Source organism: Momordica charantia (assembly GCF_013281855.1).
Source record: "Momordica charantia cultivar OHB3-1 chromosome 9 unlocalized genomic scaffold, Mcharantia_2.0 BLBB01000009.1, whole genome shotgun sequence".
NCBI classification, from domain to species: domain Eukaryota; kingdom Viridiplantae; phylum Streptophyta; class Magnoliopsida; order Cucurbitales; family Cucurbitaceae; genus Momordica; species Momordica charantia.
The window spans coordinates 29,008,244-29,021,008 of record NW_028275167.1 but is presented as its reverse complement, the minus strand read 5'-3'; the positions used below and the strand labels follow the sequence as shown (position 1 = coordinate 29,021,008).

Here is a 12,765-nt window from a genome sequence, read left to right as displayed (position 1 = left end):
TTTTTACCCTCAAATATAAGAAGTCTACTAAGAAACGATGGTCTTTAGATTTGATTGTCTTGGATTTCTTTGTGTGTATTCCTCTCCTATGTTCACGATCTAAAATTAATTTTCGTCAATTGATCGTGAGATAAATACCCCAAATTTTATATGTCCTTTATGGTTTACTTATATTTTTTCATCGTGAGCGGAGAAAATAATATTTTACCCTAATTCGCAAATTCATTCTCCTATCCCAAATCATATTAATGTAATATCAAATGTGATTAAGACTCTTTGATTTTTTTTTACAGCATACCTTGGCGTCATGTTTGCATCGAAAGCTAATGAAATGATTGTTTTGAAACAATTTTGATGCTTAATAGTTTAAATTAAAATTTTAAAATGATAAAGGTATAATTGAAACATATGGTCCAAAAGGTATAAATAAAACATGTAACATTTGCCACATGTACTATAATTTTACAAGTCAATAAAACATGTAACCTTTGCCACGTGTACTGTAATTTTACAAGTCACCATCATATCACTTTTGTCTTCGTTTAAACGAGAAGGTTAAAATGAAACAAATTTGAATTTCAAGATAAAAATGAAACTTTTGAAAATTTAAAGACACGGTTGCAAATTTACCTTTCATCAAAATTTTTTTGTTTCTCATTTTTATTTTATTTTAATTAAAAACGGAAAAGACGTTTCCGTCCTCGCTCGCTACGCTGCGAAGTATGGCGGCATGATGGCTGGAGTGGCGGGAACGCCTTCAACCGTATTCAAAGTTAAGATGTTGCAACGCTTCCTTAGCCTCCGGCGAAGCTTCTCTCGCCTCGCAGGATCCTTAATTGAACTGGGGAATATGTATTGTTCCACATATCCTCCACAGCCCCAACTCTCAGAGCTCGACCAGACCATGGCTTCCGTGCAGTTTATTTCATTAAACTCGAGCTTTTATCTCATGGGTCTTTGCAGGAACATAGATACCCTTATCAAGTTCCACGGGTTGCTTATAGTCCACGGCCTTGTCGGCAATCTTCTCTGTGATACAAAGTTGGTCGGTGTTTATGGCGCACTTGGGGACGTGGACTCTGCTCGATTGGTGTTCGATCAAATGCCGGACCGAGACTTTTATGCATGGAAGGTGATGATCAGGTGGTATTTCTTGAATGATATGTTCGCGGATATTATTCCGTTCTATAATAGCATGAGAATGTCTTTCACAGAGAGTGACAACATTATTTTTTCGATTATCTTGAAAGCTTGTAGTGAATTGCGTGAAATTGTTGAAGGGAGGAAAGTCCACGGCCAGATTGTGAAGGTGGGGGGTCCGGATAGTTTTGTATTGACTGGTTTGGTAGATATGTATGCAAAATGTGGGCAAATTGAGTGCTCATGCGCAGTGTTTGAAGGAATTATTGATAAGAACGTGGTTTCTTGGACTTCAATGATTGCTGGGTATGTACAAAATGATTGCGCAGAGGAGGGTCTGGTTTTATTCAATCGGATGAGAGCAGCATTGGTTGAGAGCAACCAATTTACTTTAGGGAGCATAATCACTGCGTGTACAAAATTAAGAGCTCTGCATCAGGGGAAATGGGTCCATGGCTATGCCATTAAGAATGTTGTTAAACTTAGCGCTTTCTTAACGACGACTTTTTTGGACATGTATGTCAAATGCGGGCAAACTAGAGATGCACGTATTATGTTTGATGAACTTCCTACTATTGATCGTGTTTCATGGACTGCAATGATTGTTGGATATACCCAAGCTGGCCAACCCAATGAAGCATTGAGGCTATTCGCTGGTGAAATAAGGTCTGATCTTTTACCCAATTCAGTCACTGCAGCCACTGTTCTTTCATCGTGTTCGGTCTCTGGTAATTTAAATTTAGGAATGTCAGTTCATGGACTTGGGATTAAACTTGGGCTGGAAGAGTGTGGAGTGAAGAATGCTCTCATTGACATGTATGCTAAATGCCATATGATAGATGAGGCTTATGTTATATTTCATGGGGTTTTGGAAAAAGATGTGATTACTTGGAACTCAATGATATCTGGGTATGCTCAGAATGGAACTGCAAATGAAGCCCTTTTGCTCTTTAATCAAATGAGATCAAGCTCCGCAGCACCCGATGCAATAACACTAGTGAGCGCCCTTTCTGCATCTGCCACTCTAGGTGCTGTACATGTTGGTTCATCGCTTCATGCTTACTCGATAAAAGTAGGCCTCTTTTCATTGAATCTTTACATTGGCACAACGCTTTTGAACTTTTATGCCAAATGTGGCGATGCTAAATCAGCACGTATGGTGTTCGACAGTATGGGAGATAAGAACATTATCACGTGGAGTGCGATGATAGGTGGTTATGGGGTGCAGGGTGATGGAAGTGGATCCCTTGCAATTTTCTCTGACATGTTGAAGGAGGATGTGAAACCCAATGAAGTTATTTTCACGACAGTATTATCTGCTTGTAGCTATTCAGGAATGGTCGCTGAGGGATGGAGGTATTTCAAATCTATGAGTCAGGATTATAACTTTATGCCTTCCATGAAACACTATGCCTGTATGGTCGATCTTTTGGCCCGATCTGGCAGACTGGATGAAGCATTGGACTTTATTAAGAAAATGCCAGTTCAACCAGATATTAGTTTGTATGGAGCTTTTCTTCATGGATGTGGATTATACTCGAGGTTTGATCTCGGAGAGGTGGTAGTCAAGGAAATGTTACAGCTTCATCCGGATGAAGCTTGCTATTATGTGCTTTTATCTAACCTGTATGCTTCAGATGGGAGATGGGGTCAAGTTAATCAGGTGAGAGAGTTGATGCAACAGAGAGGATTGAACAAAGACCCAGGGTATAGCCTAGTAGAAACGGATGCTGGTATGCTGTTTCATTAGCTAAAGCATTACTTGTGTGGTTCATATCTTCATGTTTTGACCATATTCCGAGAAGCTCTAAGGTTTTGTCACTAGATCTATTAGGAAAATTGTTGCCATGAGCCCTATTAGAACCATCCTGATATTGACTGGTATATTCCACCTGTAACGATCAAAAGAGACGGTTCTCCTCTGCAAGTCATAGGAAATTGCATACTCCTCTGAGTACAAGGAATTGCATACTCAATGATTGTTCAGGATTGCAGGAGTAAAGAACACGAAATTGAATTCTTACTGAGAAGATTGGATTCTTTTCTGCAACCACAACTGACACTTATGCTGATACACATCTGAGGACTTGAGCTAAAATGGATTTTAACCAATTATGTCAAGCTAAGTAGAGCATCATCCTCAAGAACTATGGTAAACTGCAAAGTTCTACGGGAACTGCCATGTTTTGTTGGGTTGGGCCATACGACAGCGACATTTCCAATTCTAGGAGTGAGATCTGGTTTGCATGATTTTTAGCTTTTCACAACATTAAGCTTCTTCTGATGTGTTGGATAGTTTTTCTGACCTATTTGCAGGAGCTGCCATGTATATTGCTTCCCAATTTTTAAAATATGTTCACAAGTACATGGTTTATGCAATGTTGTTACAATGGGATCAAATGTAAAATGGAAATTCATGAGGGGTCCAAAAGGGCCTTTATTTATGGCGTGCATGACCTCTCCATTAAATACCGAATATCTCTATTTCTGAGATGCTGTCTCATTGGCAAATATTTATTAAAGGTTATATCTTCCCTTACAGATTTTGTCCACGGATGGTGGTTCATTTTCTGGGAAAACCCCTGATATTGCATTGGGAAATGTTTCATGCAAGGTTGATGGCGTTGAGGTAGAATTCTTCTCTTTCCGCCTGTAGTTTGTTTGCTTCTTAGATTTGCTTTTTTCTACAGAACTCTTAAACAGTAGAGACAACCACTAATTAATGAGTCCCTAATACTGTAACCTCTAATTTCTTGCACTTCCAATGATTCGAATTTTAATCAACATCCCCTTTCCATAATTTTCTTCAACCATGTAATTAACTTGTTCATTCTTGATTGCAAATTTAGCTTTGAGTTAATGCTCCAGTCAAATTGGTGTGTAAAATTGCAGAGCTTCTACTATCTCCGCATTATGAAAATATCACCACCATTAAGGAACTTCAGTTTCACTCGTGAAATGGAACCCTTGTGGATTTGCACTTGAGGAGTTGATTTCATGCAATCTTAAGACTTAAGAGCAATGATTAACTTTCTACCCTTTGTATATATCTATGCAAATATTTGAGGTCAAGTAAAAAAACCAGACGATGTTAGAGCAATGAGGCACAAAAGGATTCTGTTAAAATTATCTTCTTGGAAAACATAACTAATAACAAATCTCAAGCATAAGCAGTTATAGGAACCTTTACTTTCACCTTTTTAATATATTGTTTCTTTGTTTAGGAATGAGGTCAGTTAACAATTTTACTTCATTGAAATGTCTATGAGCTAATGGATTTATCTTCTGTAGATTAACAAGCAGAATATTACTCACTCGCCACAGGCGCACACACAATCAAATGTATAAAATTTAATTTAATTTCATCTTTATCAGCAACTCAAGGGACTATCTTAAAAAGTTGTCGAAGCTCAAAAAACACTGAGGAACATTGGTCACTTCAGTCAAAGGACAATGCCATATGGCTTTTAGCCTTAACCATATCTGATTCTTATGATTCGCATGACTATCCACCAAATGATTGTCAGATAAATCATGAAGGATTATGGAAACTAGCTCTACTTGTTAACAACACGGTTACATTTGGTGCAGAGCTGGATTTGAGGTAGATTGCTATATCTCAAATTTCAAACTTGGCAGTCTTTGACATTTCTTTATTTGTGGATGTCAATTTTATTTTGGATATCGTACAAATATGTACTTTGCTTATCAACTGAGCACCATCGGATAAAATATTTATTTAATTACTGCAAAGTATTCCATAAGTATATACAAAGAGTCTACGACAGTAAAACCACAAGTGGAATTTTTTTTGCAACATGTGAGGGTGGGTTCGAACTCACAACCTCTTGATTGGAGATATGTGTCAATTACCGCTGAATCATTTTGGCTTTTGAATTTAATTGTTACGTAGTCTTGAATTAAACAACATGATTATTTCAACCTAACTGAATTCGTCGCATTCATTTATTTTGTTAATAGCCCGATTAGATGTTTTGGTGTTTATAATTCTTTATTTATTTATTTATTTTTTCTTTCACTCGGCAGGGATTCTGCATTGGGGCATCAGGTCGAGATATCATTGGGACTCGGGACGGCCTCGTTTACATGTGGAATCATCTACAGGAAATAAAATGGGCACTCTTCTTCATTTCAAAGGTATGTATCGCAGCATTGGTGACAAAAGATTTCTCTTAATTTGCACTATTTATTTACACAATGCCGAAAAAGTTCATCACTTCGCTATACTGAAATGTTACCATAATTCTTACAATACAACTCATGAAGAGAAGAAATAAAGAAACAAGGAGTTGATCCTCTCATACTTCTTTTGATACTTAAAGTGGAAACATATTAACAAATAAGAGACGAGCTTTAAAAGTTGAAAGTGGAAAGGTAGAATCTGAATGATGCTATCATATCTTTTAAAAGAAGTGTCCATTTTTGGTGCAAAATTTTTTGATTTATTCAGTTTCTCATATGTTTTTTCTTCGTCTTAGGTGCAAGTGTTTTTTGTATTGCGATTGATTATAGAGAGACAGGTGTCGTGGCTGTGGCGGCTAGGCTTCTGGTTTATCTACTTTCGGCAGATGAACCATAAATGCACAACCAACAAAGGAAATTCGTTACTTGTAGATTCTGCACACCCCACCAGCGAAATGATTAGTTTTAGTTGGTGTCTGCCGTGACGTTGATATGATAAAGGATTTACTGTGACGTGGCTGCATTCGAGACCACGATGAATGTAAATAATCATTCATTATGACATAAACAAATCATACTTTCATGTAGACAACCGAATTACTTTTCCTTCCTTTGTGCTCGGAGTTTAAGATCGTAAAAAAATTGTGCTCTCAAATTAGATCAATAGAATTATTATATACAATATTTTGAATTGCATACTTAACCTGCCCAAACCGGTCGATTTCACCTTCGGTGTGCTGCCTGTGTTTGAGGGAAGCAGAATCCTTAGATCATCTGTTTCTTCACTGCACTTTTGCTTCTAAAGGCTAGCAGGTTTTGTTTGATATTTTTGGGATAGTAAGCTGTATGCGGATTGGATGATGGAAAACTTTTCTTGGATGGCATTTGAAAGGAAAGACGTATTTTTTGTGGAAGTGTGAGTTCCGAGCACTTCTCTGGAATCTATGGATGGAAAGGAATCTCCACTCTTTTGATGATAAGTCAAAGTCTTTTGATTCTTTTTGTAATAGCGTATATATTACAACCTCTTGGTAGTGCCATAGAAATACGAAATTCTTTTGTAACTACAGCCTCTCTAGGATCCTACAAGATTGGAGAGAGTTGTTTCATTAATTCCTTTTTGGGAGGGGGTCTTCTCATCCCCTGTCCTTTAGGTTGTTTTTTGCGGTAAGTGAGAATTTGAACCTCTAATTTCAATACATGAAACTTGTATTTTTCAACATTATATCATTAGTGAAATTCTATGTTTAGTGATTTACGGGATTTAATAAAAAAATGTTACTACACATGTGACTGCAATTCAAATTTTTAATTTTAAAGCATCGAAAATAATATTTAAAATAATATTAATTTTTTTCGAACCGAAAAATAATATTAATTTAAAAGAGTCAAATCAACCATGTTATAAATGCATCAACCGAAACAGAACTCAATTAGTTAAGACATCTATTTTCGATTAAAAAATCGAAAATCCCTACGTGCACATATGTACCCCAGAAGGAAAAAAAAAAAAAAAAAACCTGTGTTATGCATGCTAATTGTTAAGCGAGTGAAGATTCTTGTAGGAGTTATGTTAACGTCCAACACTTCCATTCTCAAACCATTCATGCTTTTATGATTACAGGAAGCTTTATTCCTTCAGTCTCTCAACAAAAGCAGATGCCAAATTATCCAAAAATAGTAATTTGACAGAAAATGAGAATGAAAAGGTGTAACGGTAAGCATACATCATTTTTTGAAAATAAATTATCGAAACAAAAGTTTGTGTTTCTAAGATCACGCTTCAGCTCTTTTCTCCTTCACCATCGCATCACATAGACTCACTGCATCTGCATTATCTCTCACATTATGAACTCTAACGATGTTTGCACCACCGAGAACCCCTATGGTAATTGCAGCAACCGTTGCAGGATCTCGCTCTGTTGCAACAGATCGCGAACACACTTCACCGAGGAACTTCTTTCTTGAAGGTCCAAACAACATAGGAGCATGAGACAATCCCAAACTTCTCCTTGCAATCTCTGCTCGGATCTTTGGTAGACCTGTAAGAATTTCCAAGTTTTGCTTGGTATTCTTCGAAAACCCAATCCCGGGATCAACGATTATCCTCCAGGCTGGGATGCCTGACGATTCTGCATCTCTAATCCTCAAGTGTAGCTCAGAGGCAATCTGATTACAGACATCATCATACTGTAAATTCTGAGTGTTTTGCATTGTATATGGGTCTCCTCTCATGTGCATTGCAATATAAGGCACGTCAAGATCAGAAACAACACTATGCATTTGAGGATCCAACTGCCCAGCAGATACATCATTTACAATATGAGCCCCTTTTTTGACAGCTTCTAAAGCGACTTCCGAATAAAACGTATCTACAGATATGAGCTTGCCACTCATCTCTGGCATTCCTGTCACAGCTTCCAAAACAGGAACCAATCTATCTAATTCTTCTTCAACAGAAATCCTAGGTGCCATGGGCCGTGTTGATTGAGCACCAATGTCAATCATATCAGCACCATCCGAAACCATTGAACGCACCTGAGAAACTGCAGCTTCAACGGATTGGAACTTGCCTCCGTCACTAAAACTATCAGGTGTCAAATTAAGGATCCCCATGATGGAAGTCTTGCAGGACCAGTCCCATAAGCTGTTTCCAATGGGCAAAACCCTTCGCATTCCTTCTTTACCAATAAGAGATTCACCACCCAATTTCTCCCAGGATTCAAAAAGCCCACCATGATCAGGAGCTAAAGAATGCCATCCAGAAACAACATCTGTATCAACATCTGAACCCAGCAAATCAATCAAAGGAGCCAGTACAAATGGCCTTTCCCAAATTCTTTCATGAGGGACAGTGAGAACATCCGAGTGTACTCTATATCTTCCATACAACAAAATATCCAAGTCAATCGGCCTCGGGCCATACCGTATACCAGCAGTACGACCCAGCTCCTTCTCTATTCTCTTAACTGTGCTCAATAGTTCATGTGGCCCAAGCTTTGTGAAAGCTCTAACGGCAGAGTTGAGAAATTGAGGTTGATCGGTGACATAGGCTGGTGCTGTCTCATATAAACAAGCATGTCTTGTAATATGTATCCCTTCCCTTTTCATTAATTTCAAAGCCTCATTGAAATTATACAATCTATCACCCACATTGCTTCCTAAAGCAATCACAACTTCTTGCTCTTGAGAACAAACTTCCAACAACGGATCTTGCAGTGAGTGAATAAAGGAAATTTGCGATGCTGAAATGGAGAAATGATTCATCAACGAACTCAGATGCTAATGCGAGAATTAAGAGCTTCAACAAAAACAAAAAAACTCAGTGTACAAGTAAGTAAAACCCTAAAGTCAAAATTAAGAAGGCAGAGAACAAATTTGGCCAATCGATTCCAAGAGAGTTCAAATTTCAGGAAGGTAAATCAAGCAAATACATGAAGTAAGCAGATAAGATAATGGTAATAAACACGAATATTTGAATGAGAATCCAAAATCGGGGATCGGAATTTGAAATAGTCGACCAGGGGATCTACTTACAGTACCTCCGCCATATCTGGTGACGCGAGAAAATCGTCGTCTGCTGATAATTCCATGCTTCAAAATGTTCATGTGAGGAATCACACTCGAAGAAGTCCAGTAGACGAATTGAGCGTTGGCAAAAAAATTACCCCTTCCCACAAATTTATGGTTTCTCCTTCACATCAGGAGCTGACGAAAAGTTAACGACGAGATCTACACACGTTTTAATTAATTTTTTTTTTCTTCATTGTGAATGATTCGGGTCTTGAAAGGATGGGAATAAGTGGTTTTCACGGGGTCGGGTCGGATTCGATGGATTTTTTGATCGATCCGAAACCCGAGAGACCCGAGGAACTGACGAGACGACACGCGAAAAGAGGAAGGGGAAGAAGACGAGCGCGAGGGAAGGGAGGCAGCTGAGAAGTGAGAACAAACAAGTAACACTAATCTTTTTTTTTTAATTTAATATTAAGTTCGGTTCGGATTGGATCGACAAAAAAAACCTTTCAAATTATGAACCGAATTGAATTTTCGGTTCTAAAAAAACCAATTCAACCTTTTTTTTATTTGAATTGGATTGTCCGGATTGTTCGAGTCACTTAGTACGTTTAGTTGGAGATAATCTGAAAATTATTAATTCCATTCAAATATGGTTGTTTTACGTATTTTTAAATAATATCGCATAGATTTGGAAAGAGAATCAAATTGATGTATTTAATAGTATATTTGTAAACTAGTTACAACTAAATATTTAGTTAAATCTAAAATAATATTAATAAATTTTATAGAATTATTATTATATTATATTATATATATTTATTTTATTTGAGAAATGAAATGAATTTATAATTTGATCAAAGTTTTTATATTTCTAAATGTAATTATTCATTTTAAGGTTTCAAATTCAGAATTTGAAAATACTAAAAACATATAAATATTGTTATCAAGATCTTCACGGTTTGAATCATAGAATTCAAAAATAGTTTTAAAAAAGAAATCTACTAATATTCATTAAATTCATTTTATTTAATGAATTTGAAAATAGAAACCAAATCTAGATGGCATACCAAACAAATCTATAACTTTTGAACATCTTTTGATGTAAAAGTTTAGCTGCTAATTCATTCATTATCTAGATGAGTGGTTTTAATTTAATCACATATTAATACACTTATTTTATTTTATTTTAATATTAAATAGTTTTTTTTCTCCACAGATATTATAGTCATATAATTAGTATAAATCGTAAAAATAATATTTAAGAAAATTTTATAAAAAAAATGTTAAGTTAATTTTTTTAACAAAAATGTAAAGTTAATTTAAACATTGAGAACCGTTTCCTGATTAAAAACAATTATTTTTCTAAGCCTATTATTTTTAGTTAATTATTTTATATTTTGATAATGAAACTTATAAATACCATCGTAGAAGGCTAAGTTGAAAAATTAATATTTAAGAAAAATTATATTGTTAGCCGAAAACTTTTTCTTAGATTTTCAATGATCATGGAAAATAGCTTAAACTAGACCGTTGGTTACTAATTATCAACCCAAATGAAGAATGTTGTTATGGGATAGAGTGAAGAGCGACACGTGGACCACACCTGTGAGGGCACATGTGGTTTGAGTTGGAGCTCAGGTGTGTCCAAGTCGAGGAGGAGAGGTTCGCGTGGCGTTGAGAGGAAGTTAGCTCGGTTCCTATTTCGGGAGAGTCGATCAGCAAAGTATCCTCTTCTTGACAAGTGCAGACTCTCACCACCAAGACTCTCTTGCACTAAACTTATAGCTCGCACGCTCTTCAACTTAAATCTTAACTTGAGTTTTAAAGTGGATTTTTCCGAACACCACACCAGTACTCGATTCTGATATGTAGGTACTAGCTCGGAGTAGTGAGATTCCTAATACTAGTTCCGATTAGTGAGACTCTTCAACCAGACTCATCCTACCATGTCATTTCATCAAGAATTTATCATCAATAAATCCTTGGATGACCCAGTGAAGCTCCTAATTTTTTTTAGTTTAATAATTGTGAGATTGAAAATTGATTTTTTAAACTTAAAAAAAATAATTTGTGTCTTTTCTACTCAGCTATGTCTATTTATTATCCCAACCAACGTTATCCTCGATATTTCATCAACATAACAAAACAATACTTAAAAAAAGGTGGTTACACCAATGCACGAAAAATTAATTAATAGGAAAAAACAGTTGTTCCAAGTTGCTAATAATTGACACATATTCTAATTCCAATTACACACATGTTCAAATTCTAAAATTTCATTTGCATAAATAATATATATTTTTAAAATATCACAACTTTTTTGTTTTTTAAAAAATATGATATAATTTTGACTTTTCTTAATACACTTTACACCTTTGAATTTGACTTTGATTGAATGATGTTATTTTTGTAAATTTTAAACTTTATGATATAATTATCTTATGCTATTTATGTAATTATCTCTTAATTTTTCTTGTCATTTTAATTTGGTCTTTAATATCTTCTAATTTTTTATTTTATCTTAATATATTAAAAATTCTCATTTTTTAAAAATAAATCTGTTAATCACAAGTTTATGTATTATATATTAAACTATTATTTTATTAATATATTGAGACACATAACATGCCACTCAGATGATACAGTTTTTCTTCTTTTCTAGTACAATATACGGGGTGAGAGATTCGAACTTACGACATTTTGGTTAGACATAAATATCTTAATCCGTTGAGTTGTGTTCAAGTTGACCATTTAGATGTTACTTAACCTACAAACTCAACTTGTTCAACAAATTTTACTCGCTGATCAACAAACATATATTTTTTAAGTGATAAACCATATCAATAAAATAATAATTCAATGACATGTCAAATTTTTTGTTGGTAATTTTAGTAGAATTTTTTATATATGGAAATAATTGATAAAAAGTGGCTTTCCTAATAGTGATGGATAGCTGTTAATAATTACCAAAAAAAAATTAGAGAACATTTCATATTTTAGCCTTAACCAAATGACTTTCCTATTCCCAAGTTATAATTCAAACTATATGGGATAATAGATGGACTAAAAGGCGGGTTTGGTTTTCCAAGTTCAACGAACCATTGAAATGAAGAATTTTCAAATTCGTATTTAATTAGATAAATCGATGAACTTGAACAATAATCCACTATTCAAACTTCCCACACACATCTTCCCTCCAAATATAATTTTAAATTCAGACATTTTATATCCATAAATTAAATCCTCTAAAGTTACTAAACTCTGTGGTATTAAACATCTTTCAACATATCGATATTTCTATTGACATTTTTATGTATTTGTATTATTTTAAAAAATCGACAAAATATTCACCGTATAAAAAAATATCAATAATATACTAATTACAAAGTTGATATGCTTATAATAATTTTAAAAATATCCATCAAAATCAATATTTTGTCCCCTCTTTGTGTCTGGAAATTTATTTTTTTTTTAAAACCCCCGGGGAATTTTGACTCTGGCGCTGGAGAGACGTGACTGCTGACTGAGCTTGGTGCAATAATTACAATAATAAATATTTAATGAGCAAAATAGCGTCTATGCTGGAGCCGAGTGGGCTGCGGGATGACCTTTCGGATCGGGTTGGTAGTTGGCCGCTGGTTGGTCCAACTCCTCCAAATTATGGATCTTTTTATTTATTGCTTTGCTCATGTGGACCAACCAGTTTTCGCCACGTCTTCTCTACTCTGTTTGTATTAAATTTTCGCGAACTAACGAACGAACTCTACTATATTTCTTTCTCATTAACTTTTCAGACTTCCTTTTTATTGTCTGGCTGTACAACGCGTGAGGCCGACACGTGTTCCCTTCTGTTGGTGATTTTAAATACTGTTTTCAGAAAAATTAATGCAAGAATAGTCATTT

At 35.3% G+C, this 12,765-nt stretch overlaps 2 protein-coding genes across 11 annotated transcripts; one reads left to right on the top strand and one right to left on the bottom strand.

The window, feature by feature from the left end:
* The first annotated feature begins 681 nt into the window (after positions 1-681).
* On the top strand, positions 682-6,027 carry LOC111018771 (Pentatricopeptide repeat (PPR) superfamily protein). Of its 7 annotated transcripts, none has more exons than XM_022295018.2 (5): positions 682-2,873; positions 3,683-3,769; positions 4,668-4,744; positions 5,188-5,298; positions 5,640-6,027. In XM_022295018.2, exons 1-2 carry the CDS (start codon positions 731-733, stop codon positions 3,724-3,726), a joined length of 2,187 nt encoding a protein of 728 aa, XP_022150710.2. In that variant the 5' UTR covers positions 682-730; the 3' UTR covers positions 3,727-3,769; positions 4,668-4,744; positions 5,188-5,298; positions 5,640-6,027. The 7 variants fall into 7 exon arrangements, with proteins under 7 accessions (XP_022150710.2, XP_022150709.2, XP_087974257.1 ...); XM_022295017.2 differs by having other exon boundaries at positions 4,516-4,744; XM_088118131.1 differs by having other exon boundaries at positions 682-3,370.
* Positions 6,028-6,911: 884 nt separating this feature from the next.
* Positions 6,912-9,250, bottom strand: LOC111018761 (folate synthesis bifunctional protein, mitochondrial). 4 transcript variants are annotated; one of them, XM_022294996.2, is made up of 2 exons: positions 8,881-9,250; positions 6,912-8,644 (listed from the first exon to the last, which is right to left on the bottom strand). In XM_022294996.2, exon 2 carries the CDS (start codon positions 8,608-8,610, stop codon positions 7,120-7,122), a length of 1,491 nt encoding a protein of 496 aa, XP_022150688.1. In that variant the 5' UTR covers positions 8,611-8,644; positions 8,881-9,250; the 3' UTR covers positions 6,912-7,119. The 4 variants fall into 4 exon arrangements, with proteins under 4 accessions (XP_022150688.1, XP_022150689.1, XP_022150687.1 ...); XM_022294997.2 differs by having other exon boundaries at positions 8,886-9,250; XM_022294995.2 differs by having other exon boundaries at positions 6,912-8,588; positions 8,886-9,250.
* Between the last annotated feature and the right edge of the window lie 3,515 nt (positions 9,251-12,765).